The sequence below is a fragment of the Aphelocoma coerulescens genome, chromosome 14 (genome assembly GCF_041296385.1).
Source record: "Aphelocoma coerulescens isolate FSJ_1873_10779 chromosome 14, UR_Acoe_1.0, whole genome shotgun sequence".
Lineage (NCBI taxonomy): Eukaryota > Metazoa > Chordata > Aves > Passeriformes > Corvidae > Aphelocoma > Aphelocoma coerulescens.
The window spans coordinates 15,925,083-15,949,836 of record NC_091028.1 but is presented as its reverse complement, the minus strand read 5'-3'; the positions used below and the strand labels follow the sequence as shown (position 1 = coordinate 15,949,836).

Here is a 24,754-nt window from a genome sequence, read left to right as displayed (position 1 = left end):
AGAATGGATGATTCTACCAGAGTACAACAGTCACTCGCAGGGAGTGTGGTTAAGTCTCACTTATATATCATTTGTCCAGCGTTCCCTACCCACAAAAGCAGCAGCTCTCAGTCTGTGCTGAGCATGGAAGCCAGTGCCACGTTCTGTTTCCCCGGATGCTGGAGATTGGTCTGTCACATTTAGTAACACCATCCATACCCAGAACATTTTTTTCTTTTGTATGGTTCCTCTTCCTAGTGCCACAGCTCAAAAATGCTTCTAAACATCCAGGGAAGTTCTGAGTGATCGCTTTAATTTTTGGGGGAACTCATGTTCGACTGCCGTGGTACCTCGCACTGTGGCCTGTGCATCGTGCAGGCAGCTCTGGGTCAGAACAGGAGATCTGCAGACAGATCCTCTGCAGCCATGCCAGGAATGTTGCTTGGGGCAAAACGTAGTCTTGAAGTAGCATTAGAAAACTTCACTTAAGTCTATGTAGAATGTGTCTGGTACAGGATAAACATGTTTTACCAAGTTTAGAGGCTGCAGAAGCACTAGTCATTTGGTAAAAGTGATCATCAGCAGTTACACCAGCACAGCTGCTGAACATAGAGCAAATTGATTTATTACCAGTACCCCACTGGCATTAATCCAAAGGTTGACAGGGGTATTTCTCATTTGTTTGTATTTTTAGTCCTGCTGACCAGAGAAGTTACTGAGGAATAGTTGGTAGAAGTTTTAAGATGTGTGGTTTTCTGGGGAGATAAAACATGACAAAATCATGTAACAAGAGATATCAACATAAAAGCTGCTGGGGGTCTATAATCTGTACAGTATTAGCAAAAATGAAAAAGGCAGTGGGCAGGCCACAGGTCTGGGACAGCAGAGCCAGTCTTTTCCTTACTCTGTTTCCTGCTTCATCTGTGCACATCCCAGTGGTGGCTGTTTGGCCCCTCGCTCAGTTTGAGGATGCTCCTGCTCCCAGAGGAGAGCCTTGGCCTTTGGGAACGGCCCTGGGAACTCCCTGGCAGTGCCTGTAGTGTGCTGGGGTATCCCCAAGGCCAGCTGCAGTGCACTGAGTGAAGGTGATGCAGGCATCCTTGCTAAACTGCTTTGGGGTAGAACTTCCTGTAAGAGGCACCACCCCAACACTTTGCTGGCTTCTCTGTGTTGCACCCTGCCTGGTGCTCAGCTGGAGCTTTGTCCAATCCATAGCTTTTCATACCTCTGCATGAAATGGGAAGAAGGGAAAGGAGAAAGACATGAAAAATCAGTATCTCTGTGTCACACTAGAGGAGAAGCTCCTTCTGGTCCATGCAGAGTACAGGAAGGGCTGGTATTAAACTCCCTGTCCAGGAACTGTGGATTATGCTCTCTACTAGAGTGAACTAATTTTTCGCCATTAGATTAGCCTTCCTTTAATTCAAGTAAAAATATGAGGAAAGGTCTTTCCTTATCTCAGATCTACAAATTATTAATCCAAGGATTAAGATAATGCATCCTGTATCTGTGAACTGTTTCTCTCTGTCCTTTTATTGTGGTGTTGTTGCTATCCCAGGCCAAAAGAAACCGTGTTTAAATTTGCAGGAGAACGAGAGCGAATGTCTTGGAGCTCAAACAGAAACATAGCAACGTGTTGCACGGGAGGTAACAGCAAAGAACTTCGCCGGGTTGTTTTTCTGTCTCTGGAGCCGTACGAGCAGGACTTCAGCTCCCCGTTCTGGCGGTGCATTCCCGTGCACAGCCCTGTCGGGGGGAAGGGAAGGGAAGGGAAGGGAAGGGAAGGGAAGGGAAGGGAAGGGAAGGGAAGGGAAGGGAAGGGAAGGGAAGGGAAGGGAAGGGAAGGGAAGGGAAGGCGGCGGCCACGGCGGGTCCCCCGCCATCGGGGCCGGAGGCGGCTCCGGGCGGCGGGAGGGGCGGCCGGCGGGGCGGGGCGGCGGCTCCGGGGCACCTGGAGCGGGAGAGCCGCGGCCGGGCAGCCTCTCCTGGCGGCCGGGTGGGGAGCGAGGTAAGCGGCCGGGGCGGGCGGCTCTGGGGCTCCGCGTCCCGGAGAGGCTGGGCAGGGCCGGGGGCTGCGGCGAGCAGCGCTATCGGCAGGGTCCGAGCGGGGGCTGCCCCGCGGCGGGGCTGGAGGGGCGGGTTCTCCGCGCACCGGAGCGGGAGGAGCCGCCGCAGCCCTGGCGGGTGGCTGCCGCTTCCAAGCGGCCGCTGCTCGCCCAGAGTGATGCAACCGTAAGGGTCGGACTGCGGGTATGGCAGGGATGTACTCGGCTTCTGCTCTCTGAGAGGTGAATAACCACCCAGCGCGGTGCCCAGAGCTCGGTGTCAGCCCTGCTGCACGAACGGCACCTCACAGCCTTATCGCCCCGTTAGTCACACCCGAGCTTCCTCTGCCTTCAGCTGGAAGGGCTGGTCCCATGGGAGATTACCAGCCACAGTTCCCTGAGGTATTTAGCCAGTGTCGCTCTTCGCTCTGAGGTGTGGCCCCAGCCTGGCTGGGGACACAGCCTAGAGCGTGACATTTCACTTTGGGGTAGGTTGCATGTTGGTGTCTGGTAGCCAGCGAATGGATGTGGCACTGTATTGTCCAAGGAGCAGGCTGTGAGTTTTTGTGTTACAATAGGTAACGGGAATTTGTATTAAATAGGTGAGGGAAATCTCGGGCTTCAGTATTCGTGTTCTTTGTGGTCCTTCACTCTGTGACTCCCTCAAAACCCACAGACTTACTATTTAACCTACAAAGGCCGAAACGTTTCTATGCAGAGTACTTAATGTACATCTAAAAGCCAAATCTTCATGTCTTGGATTTTATTACTAAGTCGCTGTCATTAGTAATGCTCTGTTAGCAAAGCAAACCTGTAAGCAGCGGCAGTGAGCGGGAGCTGTGCTGATTTCTGCTCGCCCTGCCCCGCTGCCGCCTCTGCCAGCCGTGCCAGCCGCGGCTCTGACCCTGCTCGGTGGGCAGAAGCAGCCCGGCAGCGCTCCCGAGCCGCCTCCGAGGTGTGGGTGCTGTCGGTCCTGCCCGTGCGACGCAGCCCCAGTGCGGGATAAGGGTGACAGCAGCCTGCCGGCGCCAAGGGATGGAGTTGGAGCGGCACCTCCTCTGGGCTGGTGTGTCAGCGCTCCACCCGAACTGATCTCTGTGGATACAATATTGCTGTTAGCAAGAATTTTTCCTGCTCTCTTCTAAGTCCCTGAGAGACTTTTCTCTCCCACAGAAGTTACTCGCAGAGTTTTGTAAACCATGAGCACCTGCAACCTTGGAAAAGCCTTGTTTATGCTACAGTAGAAAATATTTTGACAATGGATGTTTTAGTATTGTAGCCAATCACCCCAAGGCGGGGCTGATCCTTTGTCCAATTAGACTATGAAGAAAAAGTCTATAAAAGAGTTTGTAAACTAATGAAATAAATCAATCTTGCTGCACAATTCCTGCCTGCTGGATCTTCTCTCCTCCTCCCTATGGCTGCAGGACATGGTGATATACCCTAGGGCATTTTAATAGATCTCTGATTTTTTTTTAGGTTCTTCTGTTTAGTTTTATGTTTAGTCTTTCGGTGCTTTTTGTTTGATTGGTTGTTTTTTCCCCCAAAGTAAGTTTGTCAGAAGGACTTTTAGGCAAGAAAGTGATAAAGTGCTGAGGTGGTGTGGTATGGCTCTGTGGGCAGGTATAAGAGAGCCTAGAACTTTACACTGGTGTCCCCTTTACGTTTTGGTGAAAAACTCTCTCATTGTGACTTTTACAGTCCATAGGTTGTGTGTGTTCATTGTAGAATAGACCCCTAGCATACTAATATGCTACATTGGATTTTAATGGAGCTGCATTTTGTTTGGGGAAAAAAAAAGTTCAGTTTGTGTGAAATTATTTGTCAAAAAATTTGAAAACTGAATATAAGGATTTTGAAGAGTTAGGAGAAACCTGTGACAAAACTGGTTCTCTTCTTTTGACTGGTTCCCCCTAGCCATGTTCTAGTTTCCTGGTATTCACAATATTCCGACAAATAAAGTTTTTGTTTTCCCTCAGGGTCCTGTTAAATGCTGCTTGTGCAAATAGTAACAAGACAAGAATATCCTTAACAGGAAGTTAAACCTGAAATTACAAACAGAACCATGCCCTTTTTCGGTCCAAAACCTTTGAGTGTACGTAAGCTCCTATGCGTTATCCAAAATAATCATATGTCTAGTCTTCATAAGCTTTTACACTTGAACTGGTGAATGAGACTCCTGTAACTGATACTGCTCATTAAAGTACAGTTTGCAGGTGGAAAGAGGATAGGTATCCATTGCAAGTGCAGAATAAACAGAGCTTTCTTTTAAGGCAAAATATCAGAACTCTTCTAGGAAGCAGTATCTTCTAACAGACCTGCTGTGGTGGGCTGCCTTTCCACTGAAAGCAGAAAATGAAATTCCAACCAGGTACTCAAAATTCACTTCCTTCCTTTTTTTTTGTAAGCAGTTATTTCCTTCAAATACAAGTAGCTGGCAATACTGGTTAATAGAGTTAAAAAACTTGTTTTGCAAAGCAAGATTTAGTCCCGCCAAATGCAAAGAATGTGACAGTCTGCAGTTTGGGAATTTAGTCAGAAGGCTGACTTGCACTGGTATGAAATGATTCTTGCTTCAGCCCTTTTCCCCCCATAATGGTCAGACTATGAGCTAGGTAATGTTTTTCAAAGGTTAAAGAAAAAATGCAGTGTTGTTTCTTATTCTTGCTAACCTTACCTCTCTCTGCCAGGTCTACTGTTCTTGCTCTTCAGTTCCCTCTCTCTAATTTCAGTAGTTGTAGATCTCAGTCCTTACGATTTTCCCAATGAATTAAGTTTGCACTTGTAGTCAGAGTTAGGAGAATAAAAGCAACAAAGCAGTAAACACAGAGAATTGCTCACAAAGGAGCCTCCAGGGAAAGGATTAGATAATTCCAAGTCATTGTCATATGTACTTCAATCCATAGGAGTGGATCTGTGGGGCCTTTTGGGTGGAGAAGCAGGGATGTGTGTGGTAGATTAGGGAGAGTACCGTGAATTTCACAGAATTAATGAAATATCTGAACTTTCACCCACTCCCTTTAAGCAAAAACTGTAGGTGCCTCCTCTTTATAACACTTTACTGGACACTAAAATTTAACTACATATTGTAACTTTTTTTAGATGTTTCTGGGGCATGTTTAATAAAAAAGGTTTCTGAACTCAGGTGAAGAAGTAAAATCCTGCTTGAGACACTGCAAACACAAAGTAGCTGGCAGTCCTTCTTCAAAAACATTGTCTAAGCAACCACAGGTGATACAAAGGATTTAACTTGCAAACAAAGTGGACAGAATGAAAATACTGTTGTCTTACTATATTGTGGGGGAATTGCAATGGGAATGTTAAATGGAAGGGATAAGGCAAAAAAGTGAGTAAGTGTAAAAAAATGGATAAAGAATTAATAAGGAGCAGAGCTCATGATGCTGAAGAGCAGCTGGAGGCAAACTGACACTTTCCTGCTTCCTTCTGCCTGGCTGCTTTCTGGACCCTGTTCTTACTGGGAACAGCTGAGGTATAGGGAGGGTGGGATCTGGATTCTGGTAGGTTCCATTGCACTGTAGGACTAGGGAAATCCATTTGGGCTCAAGATCCAGCAAGCTGTTGGGAGAGACAGCAGCATGGGACTGTAAGGGGGATGCTGTCGCTCTCCCTTCTCAATTTGTTTGTCTCTCCCTATGCAATAGGGAGTCTTTAGTGCTGCTGCTTGTCATCTGTCACTGGGAAGATCACTTGTAGCAGAGGCAACATTTAGATTGTTGAAATTGAATTCAAGGTCTAAAGTAGCAGAGTTGATGTTGGTTCCTGTAACTGACCCTCCTGACATCAATAAAAACGCAATGGGAGGTGGCTTTGTTGGTGCTCGTTGGGTACTTTGGCAAGGTGCCATAAAGATAAGTGGCTTTTGCTTCCGTCTATGATTCATGCTGGTTACCTTGCTAATACATCAGTTAGAGATGAGCTTTTCTCCAGTGTAGTGTTTGATTAGTGTCAATTCACAGGCCCTTTAGATTTTCTGAGAGGCTTTCCCGGTTTGTTGCCAAAGTGTGGAAACTGTTGGGACCGACACAGTGGAAGAGTGGTGATCAGTACTGGAATCCAGCTGCTGATGCAGAGTGTAAAACTCTGGCTCGTCTCTCAAACTCACTTTTGGCTTTCAGAAATCAGTCTGATTTTTTCATCATGAAGATGTGTGGAACACGTTAAACAGGACAGGGATTCATGAATAAAACTTCAGTAATGGTGAAGCCCTGTCTAGTCACACCCTACAAAACTGAACTATCTTTACAGAAATAGAGCACATTCAGCCTCCTGAATCCCTTCTTCCATGAGTTCTGTTCTCTTTGTTCAGCATTATTAAGTTATCTATGATGTAGTTCTGGAATTCACTGTTTTTATTCCACTTCAAGATGTGTGTAAACAGGATTTACTTTAAGAAATCTTTTTTACTGAGGGATTACAGGTAAGGAGCTTGATGGTTTAAGTGGCTTTCCTGAAGCTTGATGCCAGGACAAAGTGCTGTTTTGGCAAGATATTAATGTTTGTTATGTTCTACATGAGGATTAGTGTCTATAGCAGAACATTGCCTGCACAGGAAGGGATGAAACTAACCTGGAATATTTTGTCAAGGCTGTTGGTCTGTGATGTGAAGGGAGTTATTTTTCTGGGAAAAGATCCAGAAGTATGAGTTTGCACTGCTTGGAGTTTCCTGGTCTATATCATTACTGGGTTGAACGATTTGAGCAGAAAGCACACTCTCCACAGGTCTTCTAACTTATTTACATATCAATGCTCATTAAACCCACTGATGCTAAACCCTTCTGTACTCCAGAGAAGGTGCACAGGATTTGTTTGTTTCAGCAAGATTAGTTGCTCGCTGAAATCCAAAAGCATAATCACCAAATGAACGCCACTCTGCAAAGGGAAGATTTGTCAGGATCCTGCATTCTGTCTTTCACAAATGACCTCTGTCCTCCAGCTATTTTTTTTCCTTCTCAATAATTTTTTAAAAGGGAAAACTAAGTCTAAATGTCGTATCTTTTCCTGGAGCTATGGCTTCTGCATTCCATCATAGGTTGGAAAGAGGAAAGAGATGGTTTACTTTGAGCATTACCTGCTTTGGGCTCTTTCCAGTGAGCTATGACTGGTCAGAAATGTATAAACTGCCAGATTTGAATTTGCCTCAGCATATGCAGAGAATTTATTTCAAGTCCTTAAAACTTAGTGAGTGGAGAAAAACCAGAGTGGTTTCAGATGCTGGGGTCAGTGTTTGACTGTAAACTGTGGACTTTCATAGTGATCCTGGCATGCAGTGCATCATAAGACTCAAAGAAAATGAAGTGGATAATGACAAAGCCAACAGAGAATCTATCTTGGGCTTTTTTGAGTTTCTGAGGAAGCCTTTATAGATAAGCCTAGAGGCCTTTCAAATGAGTAAGAGAAAGAAGCACTAGATGTGTTTTCCAGCCAGGCTGATCTGTTCCTTCTGGTTGGTTGATGTCAGTAAGTTGGTTGATATGGATGGCTGATGTAATACTTCCTTTGGTGCAGTGAAAATCACAAATAAAATCTACTGCAAATGAAGAGTTTGTTGAGAGTCTACTGTTAAATGAGATTCAGCTCTGCTTTTCTAGGAATGGAGCTGAAATAAAAATAGGGTCTGATGGGTTTTGCCAGATGTGCCCTTTATCCTTTATTTTTCCCTTCCCTGCTGTGGAATAGCTTGCCAGCTTAGGAAAATTGCATGGTGCCTTTAAGAACAAATGCTAAAAATAGTTTCCATTTTTATTTTGAGTATGATTTTTGATTAATTGTAAGAACTGCCTGTTTAATTTGGATTCTGTTTTTCTAATGTAACATTCCCTTTTTACTGACTCAGGAGGACTCCCATTCAATAAATTCTGGCCAAGTCTGGCTTGTTTAAGATTAAAATGGAGCACCCTGTGAGAAATCTAAATGTAAAACCAGACCTATTTAAGGTGTCGAGGCATTAAATAATTACAAGAGCCCTCATTAAAAATGAGTCTCTAGATGTTGTCAGCTCTGTACAAAGCCATGGTCCTGCAGGTCCCTTGTTCCCAACTGAAGCCTAGATATGCTCTGCTAGCAAGGAACAGGGCAGGCTTCACCTCCTCTTTGATTTTGGAAATGTAGTGAAGTTTTTGGAGAAAATTTGTGTATTTGGTTTTTATTATTTAAGGAGGAGAGGGAGAGCTTTATTTTTTTTTAATGTTTTGACATGCTTCTAAAGCCTGGCCTCATTAGTGCTGGGAAAACTTCAGTGGCATTGCAGTTCCTTAGGTTTGGGGAGACCTCACTATAGAGAAATATTAGTTCGTATTTTACCTGAAACTTCTGGTGGACCCCAATTTCCTGTGGTAAATGGCATGAATTTCAACCACTGCTGATTTATATTGTTTCATGTTATTTGTTAGGAGAATAGCAGAGTCTTCTAAGTTGCTAAAATGGAGTTCCTTCCTTTTAATTTTTATGTACCTGCATCTATTTTGTAATCAGGTCTCTAATCAGTCTTCCCATTAACATATTGATGAAGCAGTAGAGACAAAAATAAGGAAGATTTAATCCTTCAAACCAAGGAATTGTCATGTCTTATCATTACAATGAAGCCTTTGAAAATCCAGACTACCACTTCTCTGAGACATTGGAAATTGATAGAAGGTGAGTTTATTTAATTTTGCTGTGTGACTGTGCCATAAGAAATAAAATCATTTATATGCAGAAGAAACTACTTCTCTGGAGGTTTAATTTGTAGATTTATTTTGATCCCTCCTTTATGCTTTCATTCTCAGACAAATTTTTAAAGCTGTTACCAGGAAGGCAGCATTCAAGGGAAATGGTGTGTTTATTTTTTACATGTTGGATGAATTCCAGTTAAATGTATTTATGGCATAATGCTGTAGATATTTTTTAGTTCCAGCAATTTTCACAAGGGTCTATAACTTTGGATACCTTTGTTTTCCAAGCAGGTATTCCTGTTTAGTAAGAGTCTAAGCTAACTTCAGGTAGAGGAAAGTTTTAACCTTCCTAATTCGTTTGATGACCAAATCAGAATTATGATGTTGAAGTTCTAAATACAAGCTACCTCTCAGTATCAGAGTTTGTTTTATAACATACTCAAATTTGATGCTAATAGGTAGCAAATTATTAAGGATAGCAATTGAGGGGTTTTATGACAGGTTTTTTTTTTTTTTTATTGCTTACACAGGGGGAGTTCTCAAAGCAATCCATTCTCTCACCAAACCCCTTATGATCCTTCACTGCACAGCTCCTATGGAGAAGGCAGAGGGAGGGAGCAGAGCTACCCTGTGGCCATCCCACTGGCCTCGCTGGGAGCTGCCTCTGAGTGCAGCCAGGACCTCCCGAGCACAAGTCCATATGGAAATTTCACAGGTATGGAGCTTCTCATGTGACCAGCTCAGAGAATCACTGGGACAAATGACAGTGTGCTCCATCCTGAGGGAGTCCTGCAGCTCTGCAGAGCTCAACTCTGTACATAGTTTTAGCTCTTTTTTTCTTTTAAGCTGTTCAGGTGTTTTATTAACAAATCTGTCATTAACAGATCAAGTGATATTGTCTTGTATGGACTGAGTAAGTTTTTGAGTACTAGGATGTACTTTGGAGTGGAGTATGGGAGTTTTGTTGCAGGAATAGGTTGCTGTGCTGGCAGTAGATCTGTATTTTGTCACAGGGTTGGTATTCTGTGTCTGTAAATAGCCCATAGCAGTTTGCGACTTTGTGTAACTCTGATTCCCTTCGACAGACAATCTTTCCTTTGAGCCTGAGCCAGAGCTGACTTACACCCCACAGTCTACCTTCCATCTGCTGGATTATCCCTATACCCACGGAATTTCCAGTGGATCAGAAGGTAAGGATTGTGGTGCATCACAATATTGCATGTCAGTCTCACCCTCCATAAAATAATACTAATAAATATTTTAAAGCCTTCTTGTTCAGGTATGAATATCTTCACACAATAGGAGTCATCAACAGGGTCCTTCCACACCAGAGAGCTGAGCTCCACACTGGGATGTGACACTGGAACTTGCCATTAGCTTACTGGGAAGGCTAGTCGAGGAAAGCTGTGGCTAAACTCATCTGTGTCATGGCTGGAAGGCAGATGCTTTTAAGGAATATAGTCACCTGTGTTTGGATAAGTGGATGAAAGGAGGTGGAGAGAGCAGCTGCATTTTGGCCCCAGGGAAATGGGAGTTTGGCACATGTAACTTACTCAGCATGATGTAGTGGGAGTCTAAAATGATCCCCCTGAAGGCAGTGGAAGGATTTTTAAAGAAAGGCCTCATCTTCTAGGAAGAAATGAATAATGAATTGAATCATGAATGTGTGCATTTATGAATGGGTTAGATGGAGTTCTCCATGACAGCTGGAGACTGGGCTCAGCTCCTCTTTTCCAGCGTTTATCTGAAAAAGTGGATGCAGTTGTCAAACATGACATGACCAGGAAAGAAGTGAGTGGGGGAGTGTGTTTGCATGAAGTCAGTGAGATTGAAGGGTAGACTTTTAACGTGTTCCTGTGAAAGTGAAACTTCAATTTCTTAAGTCAAATTGTCAGGACTATCTGGGCTTCCTAAAGAATGCACGTTATTTAGACAGCTTCATTCGGAGACGCAACCGAAGACCACCTGATGAGATCTTCATGACTTCTGTGTTTGAAACAGATCCAGCGTGCAGTGAAGGTAGGGGGTGGGATAAGTGGTTCAGTTTATGACAGTGTCTGCTGCAAGGATGGTGTGGTTGCACAGCTCTTAGTTTCTCACCAGAGTTGCATGTACAGCCCTTCCGTGATTATGGGGACAGCTTGGGTTTGTGTTACACTAGTGATTAATCTTTTATACTTTCCTAACACACTCAAATCCCATGATAAATGAAGGGCAGTGCAGTATGAATGTGTTAAATTGTAGAAAGAAATGCTAAGCTCTTTATTAGAATTTGTTTGACCAGTTAATGGATTGTTTTCAGCCGCTGTGTCTGGAGTTAGCATCAAATTCCAGCTATGCAAAAGCAGCCTGATTATCAGGTCATACAGGTGTGTCTGTGGCATAGGCAGTGCTAAGTATGGGCACTAACATCAACTAACATTACAGAAGAAATAAAGCAAAAGTTTAACTTTCAAGTCAATATGTAGCATCACAGAAGTGTAACTATCAAACAGTGATCAAGCAATGGACCAGAATCTTGGAGTTGTCTCAGTATTTTATTTTCCTTTATACTGAAGCTATATCTGTGAACATTCTTGTACTGCTTGCTTGCATCTGATTTAGAGTTCTGAGGGAACTGAAGATATTCTGGGCACTATTATTAAGTCTCAGAGCTTGCTCACCTTGGTAGCAGTGTAAATGGGGGATGTTGTTATGTGCATTTCATGTTGTGTATAAAAATTACCATATTCTTATCCTCAAATTTTGTTTTTTGCATGGGTTTGATGTTAGAGGAAGATTTAGTTGGAAGTCTTGCAAGTATGTCCATCAATGAAAGGATTAAAGCAATCCAGAAGCTTCCAGAGGCCATGAAAAAAAGGAGAGAGATCAGGTAAAAAAAAAAGTTTATCTGTTTAGTTTTATAAACTTTTACTTCTAGCAACATTTAGCTATCAATTATGGGCATTTTCCATCTGCTGAGGTTTGGTTTGTCACTTTATGACAAAGTACTTCTTAATGCACTTTAAAAAAGTTAATGTCTTGCAAGAGAAAATAATTGAACGATGGAGATAAGAATCTCTCATGGTAATATAAAACAGATTATCAAGGTCCTGGGATTTGATTATAAATTATGACCTGAGATTTATTTTCAAAGGAAACTTGGATGTTGGTCTTCGAAAATGGAGAAGAGACCACATGGTCTCAACCATCGTTTTGTCTCCTCACAGAGTATATTTAATTTCTGCTGCCAGTGTAAGTCAGTGGAGGGGGTAGAACATGCTGTCAGAGCAGTGACAGGAGCTGTGGTATCAGCTAATATAAAATGAATCACTAAGAACATCTCTGTGTTGCACTAATTCTGTTCATGTGCACATGGGTGAAACTGTATTTGCAGCATCTCCTTAGGCTTCTTGATTCAGTTACAACTCTATAATGATTGTCACCCCTGCCCTGCTCTTCCACAGAAATAAAGTTCTTAAAGAAATAACAAAAAAATCAAGGCACCGTGGTGCTCACCCTTCCTGCTGTACACAGTGTCTGCAGGGAGCAGCAGTGGTAAGTGCCAGAGACTTCTGTCAGTCACAGCAGAGCAAACCACTCCAACTGCAATGTTATCACTGTCTCCAGAGCAATCTGGTGTCTTGCTTCATGTTAACCTTCCAAAGATCCAGGTAATTGCTGCAGTGTTCGTTAATAATGACTTGCACTGCAGTAGCACTTAGGAGCACCAGTTAACCATCTTATGGTGCATGGAGTGGGGCAAATCCCTTCTTAACATCAAAATGAAACAGTAATATCAAAATGAGAGGCTTCATTAAGTGAAATTGAGTCCTGTTTGCTTGCTGAGATTCATCTCTCTCCTCTTTTTCCCTTCAGTCATTTCGGCGATTTGGAAATACTCTTTCAGAATATTTTCACCTACTGCAGATATGGCACAAGGCTCTGAAGATCATTGGTGCTGAGTTTGGAACAAGTGTTCTTTCTTACTTTGTTTTCTTGAAGTGGCTGCTAAATTTTAACCTCTTCTCATTCCTCATAAACTTTGGTTTCATCACAATTCCTCAATTCCTTGCAGCAGAACCAAATAACCTTTCATTCACGGGCCTGGAGCTGCTCACTGGAGCTGTAAGTATTTAAATTTAATCACATCTGTGATTTCATGATAAGGAATAGAACAGCTCCCACCTCCATTAACTGGTCTTCAGATGATGATTCTTTCCACCATGGAGGTGACAGCAAATATTCTGAATGATGTCCTTGTCTTTTCAGGGTTATTTTCAAAAAACAGTGCTCTACTATGGCTTTTACACCAATGCTACAATCAGTAAAATAGAGAATGGTCCATCTTACAACATGCAGCTGGCCTATATTTTCACTGTTGGAACATATTTTGTCATCTGTTTTCTTATCTTGTTGTTCAGGTAACCTGACCGTGAGTTCTTATTTCTCTTATATTAAGTAAAAAAATAGCCAGACAATAAAAAACCCCATCCTGTCAACAGTTAGAATTAATAATTACTTGAGTATGTTTCTGTAAGTCCTTCTTTACAGGTGTAGAGTTTAAGTAGAAATTTCTGCTTAAAAGACAGTCTCCAGAAATCAATCTTTTATTACAGAAATTAAAAATAACTGCAAAATAGTAAGGGACATACAGAGAATCCCAGTTCAAAACCAGTGAATACTGTGATCCCCTTTTGTAAGCTGTTGCTGCTAACATTGTTTCTTATTGATGTGGCTTTCCAGAGGGAAAGATTGTCAGCAACAATTTTGAGATGGAAATTGTAGAGTTCCTTACATGAAAGTTTATTTTCCACATTGTCTTATGTGACATGCTCTGACATAGGTTCAGTAACCTTGGGATGGGATGGGATGGAAAGCTGACAAATCTCCTTTCTTGCCCTGCTGTACAGACCTGATGAATATCCCTGTTACACATCTCACCAGTTTTATTTTAATTGCAGCATGGCAAAATCCTTCTCCAGGAACTTAGTTAACCCTCAGGGATACTCTGGGAATGCCAGCAAGCTGCTCTGCACTTGGGACTTCAATATAACTAATGAAAAAGCTGTGAAGCTGAAACAAAAGAATCTCAGCACACAGATAAAGGTACAAACCACAGGAGGTACAAAACTGAAGTGTGTGTCATTCTGTTGGAGACTTATTTGTGCATACAAATTTGTGTGTGCACATGCAAGTTTCTGGCAGAGTGACACGAGTGTGCTAGACCTGTGCCTGAGAGACTTAAATCTTCCTGACTTCTGAGTTTCATTTGGTCTGACCTCCTGGAAATGGCTTAGCTACTTGTTTTCCTTTTGTCTTTAAGCTACATATAAATATTTGTATGCTTCTGTTCTATTGAATGAATCTCTGTGACTATTAAATATTTGCCAAACATTTCTTCTGTTTTTTTTTTCCTTCCTGCTATTTAACCATTTTATAAACAAAAGGCAGGCTGAAAATATTATCAGTGGAACTTGACTTTTAGGATAGGAACACAAAGTTGCCCAGTAAATGTTCCTAGGACATTTTTCTGCCCATCTTCTAGAGCAAAAGTCTCTCACTCAGTTTCTCAAGTAGTTCCTTGAAGCAAGTTTTGCCTTATGCTGTTGGCTAAGAACTTCTTCATTAGGAATTGTTTCTTTGCAGGAAGACCTCACTGAAGTAAACAAAGAGGTTCTAGATTTTTCTGTGATGGAGAGAGTTCTTCGTTTTGCTGTTCACCTTCTTGCTTGGGTTGCTTCCCTGGGAACAGCAGCAGCTGCTTGTACTGGTGTTTACTTCCTCTCCATTAATAACCTCAAGGTAAAGGCCAGAGTTTGCATTTTTCCACGTGGGTATCTCACATGAGCACGAGCACTGCTCTGTTCACTACGAGGAGCACAGGGGAGCAGAGCTGTTGTTGCTGCCAGTGCAGACACAAATTCTGCTGCACCTAAAGAGCTGCTTTGCAAGGCCCATCCCGCTGGGGACTATGGCAAGAGTGTGGGACCTGAGGAGTCTGAGCAAATCTCCCTTCTCTCTCCAGCAGCTGCTTGCCTGGGCCCGTGGTCAGCTTAGGGACAGTGCATCTGGTGGCCTGGGGACAAACAACAAGAAGCAGGCCCAGAAAGACCTGCCCCTTCTTCCCTAGGAGCTGCATTTGAGCTGGGGCTCCCACTCTGGGTCCCACATAATGTAGGAGAAGGGGAGAGGGTCACTGTGCCTCTGGTCATGGGCCCATAAAACATGACAGTCTCTAACCTGAGAACAGCTGGGGGCTTCCCTGTGGACACACCTTGAGGCAGCACTTTGGTTAAGGCTCTAAGTTTGGGTTGTTTGATTATGGTTTTTTTCCTCTCTAAGCTGTTTATGAAAGGGCATAGAAATGACCTAGAGGGCCAAGCTGCCATGTTGGTGCTACCTGTGATTGCTTCTCTCCTCAACACATTGATCCCATTCTTCTTCTCCTGGCTTGGGCACTTGGAGAGGTTTCAGACTCCTGGACAGCACATATATGTCACTATTACCAGGTATTTCTTGCTGCCACCTCTTTGTGCTTTTGGCCTGAAGTTGTCTGACTTCTTTTGGGTACAAAGCTGTGGCTGGGTGGTGTGGGGGGCTGTTAAGCAGATGTTGTGCCAAGGTTGTCATGCCCAGCTCCCCTTCTGCCAGGACAATAGAACAATGCCACACCTGAGCTCCCAGGAGAGCTCCTGTTAGTCCTGGCACTCTGCATTGCCAAGAGGAGATAATAAAGTGTGACCAATGGTCACCCTGCCATCACTCCCTCCAGGTATGGACCAGCTGTTGGTGCAGTTACTGTTACTTCTTCTTTTTAGAATTATCATCCTGAAAATGTCAGTTGTTGGAATACTGAGCTACTACTGGCTTAACATTGTGGCTACCTCAGAGTCGCAGGTAACGTTTCAAAACCACAAATCTCTGACTTGCAGTGCCAGGTTAGGAGCCACTTTGATAAGAGACTTCAGCTAAGGAAGTACATGTGGTGTCTTGGGAAGCTGAGTTTCCTATCCTAACAGTTTTTATTAGCAACTTGAGAGAAATGAGCTGTAGGAAAAAATGAATGGCCCAGCTCAGGTCTCAGCTGGTTGGCAGCATTGTTCACTGAGAAGTCAACTATGATTTGCCAGGCTGCTAGAATATATTTGATCAAGATTTCAGATCTTTGATCAAGTTTCAGATGCCCAAGCATCTGGGAACAATGTTTCAATTGCATGATTTTTAACTTCTAGGTATGATTTTGTTTTGTTTTGTTTTTTTTTCTTTCTGCTTCTTAAAGTGCTGGGAAACTCTGGTTGGCCAAGATATCTATCGTCTTGTTCTAGTTGACTTCATATTTTGTTTGCTTGGCTCTTTCTTTGGAGAGTTTTTACGAAGGTGAGTACTGCTTTTCTAATCTCGTTTTCACTCATTAACCAAAGATATGATCTGCTTTCTCCATGTGAGAAAAACCCAGCAGAAGCGTGGCTGTGGCACCTCTGAAGTTTCCTTTCCCCATCAGGCAGTCTCTGTGTACATGCCTGGTGCAGATTGCTGTTCCTCCTTACAAGGAGGCCAGCGTGTCCTTTTTCCCTTTGGAGATGGAAACACGTGCAGGGAGGAAGCCACAATCTACTCTCACGGATTTTCTGAGAGTGAGGTGACAACCAGTTGTCTCAAGCACAAACCCATCTTTTCTGCATATACATGGACACACTGCTGCCTTTCCTTGCTGTGTCCCCCACTGTGATTTTTTCCCCTCTTAGTTATGTCACTATAGTGTCCACAAGTTTAAAATCTGATTTTATCAGTCTTATTAAGCATGTAATGAGTCTCTCAAATGTAGAGGTCTGCAGCATGATAGGTGAGAAAGTATTGTGGACTGGATGTGGATACAGCTCAGCACATAAGGAAGAAGTCATTCACTTCTGACATTTGCTGTGTGAGCCTTGCTAGTGCCAAACATTAATTATGGCTTAGGCAGTATTTAAGTGCTTGCCAGCTCTACAGAGCAGTTAGGTTCCTGGCCATACTTCTGTGTAGGAGATCCATTGTTTGTTCTTTGCCCATAATTTGAACAAGTCTGGTTTACAAGGTAGGACTTTGTTAACTTTCTGTTAAATTAATACAAAACAATGTTGGGAAGCCCTTGAAGATTTTTCCTCCACAGCTCTTGCCAGTGTACTTTAATCCTCCTGTTCTGGTTGTGTTCAGGTAGAAAACCACCTCCCAGCAAAAGGTCAAAGAACTAAAACTGCAGTGTCATGTGATGAACGGCCTGCCCTAAGCTGGGCAAAAGCACCTGACAGGCCTGTGAAAGGTTAAAAGTACAATTGCTTGTATTTAATATTTTGTGTTCAGAGTAACCTCCTGAAAGCCCAGCTCTGGTGATGATGCAGTTGGTAAGGTGGTATCAAGATGTGATAGTTACCAAAATCTTTATTGCCCTTGCTACAACAACCAAAAAAACTGAATCTCCCCAGCTCAGGAAAAATGAGATGACTAAAAGTGATTGTTGGTCCTCAGTAGGAATCCTCTCAGTACCTGCTTATCTGTCTGTTTCAGCTCCTTGCAAGCTCAGTTAGTTTGAAGTAGGATGTACTCAAGGATAAGTTGAGTATCTGTCTTTCATTATTTTTTTTATTGAGGCTGAAAATTCTTGGGACATGAAACACTGTTAGAATTTTGTACTGAGGCCCATTGATATTTCAGCTGCTTAAGCACAAGGATATTTGTGCTTAAAGTAAGTAACAAGTAGTTACTTACTGTAGTATAGATATGTACTGATACAGTAAGAAATCCTTGTTGTTTTTTTTTATTTCGGTTGTGTGAAATATGTACTAGGTCTTATTTCAACCCTGCTGTGTGTTACGGGAATTTGCTTATTTCAAGTTGTTTCATTTTTGCTGTGCTGTCCAATGAATGAGCTGTGGCTGCTTTGCATGACACTAATGCAGTCTCTAAATAAGTATTCAGGTCATTTACAGGGATTTTTACAGAGGTCTTTATCATTTAGCAAATGCTGTTGTGCAATAGTTTTTGTTTCTCCCCCCCAGAATTATTGGAACTACAGTCTGTGTGAGCCTGGGGCTGCCAGAATTTGATATTGGACGAAATGTTTTAGATTTGATCTATGCACAGACTTTGACCTGGTAAGTGTTAAATTTACAGCCAAAACTTCATTTGCACTTAGAAATGTCATGGAAGATTCTTATTCTGATGTTTGTGGGTGCTTCCCAGAAAGAACAGGATAAATGTCTGGGAGATGACCTGTTCAGTGCCTTTGGAAAGGATTGTGACTTGCCAAAGTAATTATGTGGGCAGTAACAATAACTTCAGTCAGTAGTTTACCAGGTTGCCACCTGGTCTGGGAGGAACCTGATAGGTTCCTGCAGGAGTATCCTGGAGTTATGTTTACTTTCCCACTGGGATGATGTTTTTGTTGAAATAGTCTCAGCATTAAATGCTGGAAAAGATGCCTTATTTCCAAGAACGAGTATGTTACTCTAAGAGAGTTCTGCAGATCTGTACATGGATATGTGTGTTTGAAATTGCCTGTTTTCCAAGGTGCACTTACTGCTAGAGGATCAAGATTAAAACAATCACATTTCTAAATAATCCCACACTATCTGTATATGAAAGTATTGTGGTATTTTTCTGCTTCCAGTGCACTGAGAAGTGAGTGGTGAATAGTGAAGATGTAACTTTTTTCTCCAATAAATCCTTTCTTGTAGGATTGGTATCCTGTTCTCACCTCTGCTGCCTGGTATCCAGATGGTAGCATTTTTAATAGTATTTTTTGTGAAAAAGGTAACAAACTTTACATGTATTCATTGTAAATAATAAAGTAGTAAAATTAAAGGCTGGGAAATTGACAGTGGACAAGTGTCTATGTCAATATAGACACTCAGCCTGTAGCCGTGATTTTGGCCTCCCAGTTACTCCCCAGCAACTCCTCTCTGCCAAGTTATGTAGGTGTAAGCAGAGGGATTCAGCTAAAGATCATGGTGGAAATGTCTTCTTTTCAGAATTCTTTGTCTCAGTAGTATGAGCAGATGATAAGTTGTTTGCTGGGTCATGAAGCAGTCTGTAGTGCTGAATGCAGAAGAACAGAGCTGTCTGTAGAAAGATGGATTCAGGCTTCCCTGAACCATGAGTTTGCATATGCTGCAAAAGCAAACTCTACCCAAGAGAGTTCTGAAGAACCCATCAGAACCTCATTTTGCCTCTTACTATTTTAAGACTACATTCTTGAAGTTTTCTAAAACTAGAGTATATCTATCAAATTCACATAAAAGTTATTCTTGGAAACTTTTGATAGATGCCATTCCAGCAATTTCAGTGGGATTGGCGTAAACCAAGTTGAAGTGGCAGGTAACAGCATTCCAAAGTGCCTTCATCTCTTTAAAGGTCAGTCTGATGAGGAATTGCCAGCCCCCTCGCAAAGTCTGGAGAACTGCTCAAATGATGACATCCTTCCTGTTCCTGCTCTTCTGTCCTTCCTTCCTTGGAGTCCTGTCTGTCATTGGAGTCACTGTCTGGAGGTATGGAAGATCACTGGCATTCAGGCCTTCTAAATTATGCTGTGTGACCTGATACCAGGCAGAGAAGTCTGCATTTCTCTGTAGAAGAACTTTTTTTAATTTGTGGTGGAAGGTTTCAGATGCTCATGAGATGTTCTGTATTCTGAAAACAAGATTGAGCTTGGGAGAATGGGGCTCGCTGAGTAACTTGTCCCATGAGAAAGTGGCAGGAGAAACAAAGTTGCACTGAAGTTTTGGATTCTTATTTAAACGCATCAAATTTTACTTTTCCTCCTCTTCCAAAAGACTCTGTGACCGAGTCCTGGTTCCTGGACTTACTCTGGTTACAGGTGATACTGGGTCTGCAGCAGAGACAGGCCTGGGAAAACTCAGCTGAGGTCAGCTTCTGGATTATTTGTGAGCTTCAGAGGCTCTTTCTGCAGGCAGTGCTGACCCTGTAATAATGCAGCTGGGTTGTCACCAGTATTTTAAAGCTGCTTTGGTTTTGTGTGTGTTACTCTGCTCGTGGGAAGGAGGGCAGCATGGATGTGCCTTTCTCTTGACAATTGTCAGCAACATGATTTCAATATTTAGTGAGACAGGTGGCAACACATGAAACCAGATGGGATGAAAGCTATCAGAGCTATCATTTCCAGATGGCAAGTGGGAATTTCAGACTGTCTGGAGTGGTTCAGTTTCAAAGCAAACCCTTTCCTATTTCAGTCTACCTGAAAACGTTAATTCCTATAATGGGCTGCCTTATTTCACCACATTCTGTTGTTACTGAAGATCTGCAGTGACTCATGTCCCTGAAGGCAAGGTGAAATGATGGTTCCCTGTGGTGAAATGTTTTCCAATTTGCTGTATCATGTGTTACAGTGATTGACATGTTGCATTTAGGTCAAGGTTGTGCTCACAGGGCTTGGTACTGATCCATTGCAGCAAGGGCTCATCTCCCACTGCACAGTCTGGGGTGGGCATTTAATGGCTGGAGAGGGACACAAGTTAACAATGAAACACAGATCATGGAAGTACCCTGGGAGCCCAAAGACAGCAGAGGGCTGTGGAAAACTGATGTACAAAATCACAATATTAACTAATTCACTGGTTAACATAAAAAGCTTTCAGTAGCTGTTTTTTCACACTTTCAGGTTAAAACCTTCAGAAGGATGTGGTCCTTTCAGAGGCTTGTCTTCTATGTATGCTGCAGTCTCTGAGTGGATACAAATACTGGAAAGTTACACTGCCTCGAAATGGGTAGTGTGGATCTACCATAACTTAATTACAAGTGAACTTTTCTTCTTCATCCTCTCTGTTATTGTACTGTAAGTATCTGCTAATGAAAAGAACCAGAAAAAGGCCTTAAGTGGAAAAAACTGGCAATGACAAAGGCATTCTATGTTATTTTGTTATCCAAAATGCATCTTGTGTTGTTGACTCACTTAAATGTACCTCTCATCTTGAATACAAGCCCATAAATGTTTGGGTCTTTTCCAAGAGAATGTTTTAAGCAATTTCATGCATTTACCATGTTTTAAGCAATTTTATGTGTTTGCCATTCCTTGAGTAATTGTATACATCTATTTTATATATGTGTGTGTGTGTGTGTGTATACAGAGATGTGTGTATATATGTCTTTTAATGGGTAAAAATAAACAAGATACATTTCTATCTAGACACTGACTAGAATAAAATGCTCATATGTTGGACCTGTTTTGTTTTGTTTAGAATTGTTACCTATCTTTACTGGAAAATAATACAAGGAAGGAAGGCCATGACCAAACGCTTACATGAGCAGATTATTAATGTAAGTTTGGCTTTCTGTTGTATCTTTTGTACAATTTGGCTTCTATGTTGATTGTCTCATCCAGCTTTGTGGGGCTGTAACCTGCTTTTCCTATAACTGTGCAGGGGAGGGTGGGAGCCCTTCCCCATGGGGGTTGCAGGGAAATCTAACTCACAAATAGAGTTATTGCAAAAGAATTATATCTTCAAGATGTGCTGCTGCAGCTCCCTCTGTAGACAGATTGGTTTAGAATAGAAGGAATTCTTCTGGCCAGTGGTTACTTACAGGCCTTGAGTCTCTCAAGGACAATTAGTCCATTCCAGCTGATGATCAACTATGTCTTGACTACAGGCAGGAAAAGAAAAGCTGTTTCTGCTTAAAAGACTACGGACACAGCAAAGGGCAACCCAAAGATTGTCTGCGCTGAGGGGACGAGGCCAGCAGGTCAGTCTGACTGCTCATCTGCTCTTCCATTACTTGGTACAGTTCCAGGTGGCTCCTCCAGCTGTGCAAACAGGCTGCTGGCTTGGGAAAAGTCCGTGTTTAAAACTTCATCTAAATGTTTACTGCTTATCTCCAGACAGCAAAAGGATGCTCTGAAAGTTCCCCAGCTATATGTTCCAGGCTGGAATTCAACCTGAGAAGGATAGAGAAAAGTTCTTACCCTCACCAGATATAATTTATGGTTATGAAATTTCAAGAAAACTTTCCTAATGTTCATGTGCAGTGATGGTCACCAAAGGATTTGGTCACACTTGAACCTTGCCTAGGCTAAGAAGGAGGCTGCCTTCCTCCCCTGACTAGGGATTTCCTTAGGGGGTTATGCTTTGTGGTTATTTTCAGCTGAGGTAAAACCAAGTGCTTTGATCTAAGCCCATTTTAAATCCCATACAACACTGATAGACAACTATTGTCCTAAACTTGAATTTATTTTTCAAGGCAGTCCTGCCTGCTAAGCCATCAAATGAGTGTTAAAATGTGCACATACAGGTGCTGCCTGGTGTTTTTATTTGGCTTGACCTATATAGTGGTAGAAAGAAAGTGTTTGGTGGGTTCCTCTCCTTCTTCCCAAAAACCCAAATCCCCCTGTATGACTGGCTATCACTAAAACGATTCTATAAATAAAAAACCAAATATGGATAATAATTGATATTGATCTATTGCTAACTATAAATATGTGTGTGATAATGCAAGTAAATATTGACTGCAAAGAGGGGAGCTGAATAAAAATGGGCATTTTTTGTGTGCTGGGGATTTTCAAACAACCTGTGGCCGTGTTGAGAGTCACGAGTGGGGCTCCTGAGAGGGAGGCTTGGTCCTCCACCAAGTGTGGATGTTCTTGTAGTTGTTAAGGTCAGATTTCAAAAGGAGATGCCAGAATGACCTCATTGTGGATTTAGTAGAAAGGCCATCTCCCTAAAACAAGGGTGTGAGCAGTGCTGACTGCAAAGTCACAGCTGGAAGCCAGAACACAGACTGCTAATGCCAAACACTGTTTTTTCAGAGAAGCTCCTCTTCATACCACCCACCCAGGCAACCTGCCCAGGAAGTGCCAGGCTACCCAAGAAGGGCATTTGACAGAAGTCAAAACACATCCTACAATGAGGTGAGTTGGTCAAAAGAGGGAAATGTAGATTTCCCTATATGGAATCTGGGGCATGACATAGGCAATGGGTGTATGTGGAGCAAATTCCTGTATGCGTGGAAATGACTTTGAAGATTAACTTCAACAGATAGAAAAATGTGATCAGAATAGCTATTGGAACACTCATAATCACAAACCTGCTCAAGCCTTGGAGAGTATGGTTTTGTTACAGGTAACTGGTATCTTTTTCAAACACAAGATAACACACACAAAGAAATCATGACCTAAACCTGCTTGTGAATTTTGTTTTCAGCATCCCTTTTCTGCTGGGATCTCGAGCAGCAGTGACTTTCCACCAGGTAAGCAACTAAGGTGAAACACAGAAAGCTCTTAGAAATTCAGCTCAGTAAAAATGTTTGATGAACAGACACAGCATGTGACAGCTGCATACCAAGGACACAGCGATTTAGCATCCTGTGTAAAGAGAAAACAAAATGACTGGGCTTGTGGGGTGAATATTTTCTACAGGTTGTGCTTGCTGTAGCTTGTTGTGGTAGCTTGGTGGTGGTGACTTCTAAAGACTGACCCCCAGCTTCTGTATACTAGAGAGCAAAATTCCTGGGTAAATGAGACATTTTGTCTTATGGGAGCGCCCAAAAGACAGGCAAGAACTTCACATCACTTTAGAGACAGACTTCACTTTTTGTTGTGAATCTCAGAAGAGGTTACCAATGATGTAGAGTCCCTAGAACATCATCATGCTCAGAATAAAAAAAAGCTATGGGCTCTTGCGTGGTAGTTTGAGCTGTTCCATGGAACTTCATCCCAAAACCTTGAGAGAGGAGGTCCCTGCAGAGCACGGGGGGGTGTGAGGGGGTGGTGCTGGTGCCAGCAGCGCGGCTGACGCTGTTTGCCTTGTGCCGGGCAGGCTCGGAGCCCGCCCGGCCCCGCCGCAGCCCCGGCACGTCCCGGGCCCTGGCGCTCGCCCTGCGCGCCAGGGAAGCGGCTCTGGGGGCGGACGGCGCCGGAGGATTCCAGCCCTGAGCGCCGAGCGAGGGCACTGCCAGGCGTCTGCAGAAAGCAGTGCTCTCTTGCACTAACGACTGGAAGAATCACTCAATTTTTTACCTCTTAACGGAAGAAAACAATAGAAGGACTGATGGCAAAATGCGTCGGGACTCCGGTTTATTGCTGCGATAGGGAATACCCACCGGGCGGGGCTGCTTTGCTGCCTTCCCCCAGGACTGGCATCACCTCGATGCAGTAAAGCTCCCTCCACAGCTGCCCACGTGTTGTTGACTAAATATAAGGAAACTTGTGCCTAAATGTAAATAAAAGTTCTGTTTAAAAATATTTTATATCAGTTATTTTGCTTAAATGGCTTTTATCTGATCTGAACCAAACCTGAAGTATTGGTCAAATAAAGAGAAGGATATTAAAGTGCAGCTGTTTTTAATGACTGAGATGTTGTAATGGCTGTGAAATAACTTGTGTGAGCTGGGCTCATTTTTCTGAGCCATTTTTACAGTTTATTACAGTCACTTAAAAGCAGCTTTAATGAAGCTATCAGAACTAAGAGTACTTATCAAAATTCTCATCTGTGTAAAACTATTGCTTGTAAACTGAAAGTTTACACATCTTTTCCCATAAAGGACTGATTGGAAGTAATACATCTAAGATTTATGTTTTTCATCGTGCATGACTGTGAGATTTGATGCAGCTTCTTTTTATTCAGGGCCACAACTTTATCATCACCATGATATTTTTTTTTTGTTTAGCTCATTTTCTACTACTGCCTGTTTTTTTCCTCCCTTGTTGCTTGGGAAAGAGGCACATCTCTTCCTCTTGCTCATAATTCAGGCTAAAGACAATCCAAACCCAGCCACCACAGGTGTAGAAAAAAGGACCAACTTTACACAAAATCCAAGAGCAGAGATTCAATTCTATTGTTTCCCTGTGTGTACGGCTGTGTTTGCACTGAGGATGGTGACTCAGCAGTGCCAGAAACTCCAGCAGCAACAACACTTGGACCTTTGGAGCGAGGGCTATTTGCCAGAAGAGCCGTTTGCCCTTCAGTGGCCACATGGGGAGCACCTGTCACGCTCAGCAGCAACAGCAGAGGCCACAGCACTCATGAAGGGGCAGGACAGGACCTGGACATCACCTACAGGTGCTACAGGATGTGCACCACGAGCCTGAGACTG

General features: G+C 42.8%; 1 protein-coding gene across 4 annotated transcripts; it reads left to right on the top strand.

Moving 5' to 3' along the window:
* Positions 1-1,904: 1,904 nt before the first annotated feature.
* Positions 1,905-24,507, top strand: TMC5 (transmembrane channel like 5). Of its 4 annotated transcripts, none has more exons than XM_069029579.1 (23): positions 1,905-1,987; positions 8,517-8,678; positions 9,226-9,410; positions 9,781-9,885; positions 10,628-10,714; positions 11,468-11,567; positions 12,142-12,232; positions 12,554-12,802; positions 12,947-13,098; positions 13,639-13,783; positions 14,324-14,479; positions 15,020-15,186; positions 15,496-15,574; positions 15,957-16,054; positions 17,713-17,808; positions 18,391-18,466; positions 19,067-19,200; positions 20,331-20,504; positions 20,908-20,986; positions 21,317-21,409; positions 22,470-22,571; positions 22,864-22,909; positions 24,329-24,507. In XM_069029579.1, the coding sequence occupies exons 2-23, from the start codon at positions 8,605-8,607 to the stop codon at positions 24,403-24,405; spliced, it is 2,565 nt and encodes an 854-aa protein (XP_068885680.1). In that variant the 5' UTR covers positions 1,905-1,987; positions 8,517-8,604; the 3' UTR covers positions 24,406-24,507. The 4 variants fall into 4 exon arrangements, with proteins under 4 accessions (XP_068885680.1, XP_068885681.1, XP_068885678.1 ...); XM_069029580.1 differs by lacking the exon at positions 24,329-24,507 and adding an exon at positions 23,479-23,903 and having other exon boundaries at positions 9,286-9,410; XM_069029577.1 differs by lacking the exon at positions 24,329-24,507 and adding an exon at positions 23,479-23,903.
* Positions 24,508-24,754: the final 247 nt, after the last annotated feature.

Bases quoted from the DNA above. Each gene is read 5' to 3' on its own strand.
- TMC5 (XM_069029577.1), top strand. From the start codon at position 8,605: ATGTCTTATCATTACAATGAAGCCTTTGAAAATCCAGACTACCACTTC. The intron at 9,411-9,780 runs GTATGGAGCTTC...TCCCTTCGACAG, and splicing joins TCCATATGGAAATTTCACAG to ACAATCTTTCCTTTGAGCCT. The intron at 9,886-10,627 runs GTAAGGATTGTG...CACGTTATTTAG, and splicing joins AATTTCCAGTGGATCAGAAG to ACAGCTTCATTCGGAGACGC.